Source organism: Octopus bimaculoides, chromosome 6, assembly GCF_001194135.2.
Source record: "Octopus bimaculoides isolate UCB-OBI-ISO-001 chromosome 6, ASM119413v2, whole genome shotgun sequence".
Taxonomy (NCBI): Eukaryota; Metazoa; Mollusca; class Cephalopoda; order Octopoda; family Octopodidae; genus Octopus; species Octopus bimaculoides.
Window position 1 is genome coordinate 96,733,910 of NC_068986.1, and position 3,007 is coordinate 96,736,916.

At 35.2% G+C, this 3,007-nt stretch overlaps 2 protein-coding genes across 2 annotated transcripts in view; one reads left to right on the forward strand and one right to left on the reverse strand.

Moving 5' to 3' along the window:
- The window catches only part of LOC106879558 (zinc finger protein 714), a 5,557-nt gene extending 2,976 nt beyond the window's left edge, over positions 1-2,581 (forward strand). Inside the window, exon 2 of the mRNA XM_014929194.2 lies at positions 459-2,581. Within this exon, the coding sequence (XP_014784680.1) occupies positions 803-1,576 (774 nt within the window). The 5' untranslated portion in view covers positions 459-802 and the 3' untranslated portion in view covers positions 1,577-2,581. The remainder of the gene's footprint in view (positions 1-458) is intronic.
- LOC106879557 (zinc finger protein 676) overlaps positions 1-3,007 on the reverse strand; it is a 14,494-nt gene that overhangs the window by 1,465 nt on the left and 10,022 nt on the right. The gene's annotated exons all lie outside the window — the stretch shown is intronic.

Below are 3,007 nucleotides of genomic sequence, written 5' to 3' on the forward strand. Positions count from 1 at the left end.
AAAAGTTTTTATCTTTACCCTTTTAAATGTTTTTCAGCCCCCTGAAATTTCCCTTATTGAGGAGACCTATGATCAAACACATTATAGTCGTAATTTTTTTGTTTTTTTTTATTTTAGGTATTGCATATATAGGAAATGTCTTTGCTGTATTAAGATACTAGAGTGTGATTTGAGGGAGATTTGGTTGTTTTATTTTTTGCAGGTTGAATGATTACCTAGAGGTTTCCATAATTTTATCAGTATTAATGATTTGAACTTTTTAATAGTAATAGAAAGCACCAGTTGCTTATTTTTCAACACTGGACACATAACTATACTTTCATTGCTCACACATTGTGAGTGCACATACTCATACAATCATACAAAGACATGTTATTTTTAATTACAGGCATGACTTAATTGGCAATTATATACTACATTACTTACTACATACTAAGATTTGTTTTATTTAATTTCAGGAGATCTATGTTGAAAAGAGGAATGCTCATAGATGTATTAACTGGAATTTTTAACGAAAATTATCCCAGAAGTTGTCATTAAAAAACATCAGTTAAAATGACTTGAGTATGGCATTTACCAGACTCTTTGAGGCTGGCTGAATGATTAAGAACACATTTATGAGGATATGACCGAATTTGCAAAAGGTATCACAAATATAGCTGAACTTGAGACAAACTAGTTCATTAAGACAAGTAGTCACTGGAACAGTTCAAAGAGAACATTCTATTTTCTACTACAAGTGCTTTGGATGAAACAAATTCTTCTGTAGAATATATTTTATGAAAGCTTTATTTATTGGAAAATGTTGCAGACAGAGGAAAAACCTTACAAATGTGAGGTTTGTGGTAAAGTGTTTTCTCGAAACAGTCACTTAATAGTTCATATTCGTAGTCACACAGGTGAGAAACCATACCACTGTGAAATTTGTGGGAAAACATTTTCCCGAATGACACGACTTACAGATCATAGAAGTACTCATTCAAGAGAAAAACTCTACAATTGTGACATCTGTAACAAATCCTTTTCTTGTAATAGTTACTTGTCAGATCATAGACGTATTCACAAAGAAAAAATATTCAACTGCGAAATTTGTGAAAAAAAATTTTCTCGTAATTCTGATTTAATGTATCATAAACGTGTTCACACTGGAGAGAAACCATTTGACTGCGAAATCTGTGGTAAAGCATTTTCACGTAGTATTAAGTTATTGTATCACAAACGTATTCACACAGGAGAAAAACCATACCAATGTGAAACATGTGGGAAAGCATTTTCTCAAAATAGTGCATTAAGAGATCATAAGCATATTCATACAGGAGAAAAACCATACCAGTGTGAAATCTGTGGGAAAGTGTTTTCACGCAGTACTAAATTGTCAGACCACAGAAGGCTTCACAGTGGAATAAGGCAATACCAATGTGAAATTTGTGAGAAAGCATTTACATGTAGTAGTCACTTATCAAGCCATATACGGACACATACAGGGGAAAAACCATACCAGTGTGAAATTTGTGGTGAAGCATTTTCTAAAAATGGAAATTTATCGCGGCATCATCTCATTCACAGTAAAAAATGAATTGTATCACTATGAAATTTGTGAAAATGTCTTCAAATCTAGATATTAATTAATCTTGTACACATTTTACAGATTAAAGAGTAAATGTAGCGGTAGATTACTGAGAGATATTTTCTCAAAACCGTTTCTGAATTTTAAAGAAATATGTTGACACTGAGCATAACATGTCATATGATGAGTAATTTCAGGGGCATAGTTTTGCCATTCTGTGTAGTATCAGGTAATGTCTTCATCATCATCATCGTTTAACGTCTGCTTTCCATGCTAGCATGGGTTGGACGATTATAAATACAATATCATTACTTTACTTTATTGAGATTTCATGCCCATAAAATACAATGAAATGAATACTAATTTTGAAAAGGAAAATTTTTATCTAAATGAAATGAAACAAATTTCTTTGGAACAGTAACACTGTTACAGATGTAATATTACCTAGTTTTTAACCACAGTGGCAAGAGTATATCCCTAATTAGTATATAGTAACTAAGGGAGATATATCCTGTAGGAGCGGAGTTATCTCCCTTAAGGAGTTAAACAAACGACAGAGACACTGCTAATTAGTAAATAAGTAAATCTTTATCCTTGTGATGTTTGTATACACCTTCCCAGTTGGTACGACATTTAACACCATATCTTGTAGTTTATATTATATAAATGTCTTGACAATTCATTTGATTGTTGTTTAACCTTGAGTCATCCCAGATTGATTCCGACAAAAACTAGCCTATTTTTTGAACATTCAGAATTACATTGTCCACAGAGTCTTATTCTTATTTGAGATGGTAGGGTTTGATTCGAGATTTGTCTGCTATTTCTAGCAGGTTATGTTACTACATAGAGCTTTCCTCAGTTACCTTGCAGTTTCTTAGTATATTTTACTCAGGTAACAAATGATGGTCACAAAATATCAAAATAAATGTGTTTGATATTTCTCATGTCTTCAACAATTACAAAATATTTATTGAATATATTTCCTAATAAACATGATAATTATTTCAGGAATGTTAGCCCTTATTTCTTGTAAATATGTACAAATCTCAATTGAATGCCGATCCTAAAACTAAATATTTCTGTGACATGTTAATAGAAAGGCCGTCGACTCGGCGGTGATACCGACCGCGAGTGTGTGTGTGCGTCCGTGCGTTACGCACGCTAGGACAGGCGGTTGACGGATAACGAGCAGGTCGAGCGAGTCGTGGCAGTGAGAAGAAAAGCGAGCGAGCAAAGAGGCTGCAGACGCATCGGCGGAGGCCTCCCGCCGGGGCGATCGAAAGGCCATCGTCTCGGCGGCGATACCGTCCGCGTGTTACGCACGCCAGGACACGCTAGGACACTCGGCCGAGTAGGTCGACGGATAACGAGCAGGTCGAGCGAGTCGTGGCATCGAGAAGGAAGCGAGCAAGCGATTAGGAGACGAGGAAAGAGGCC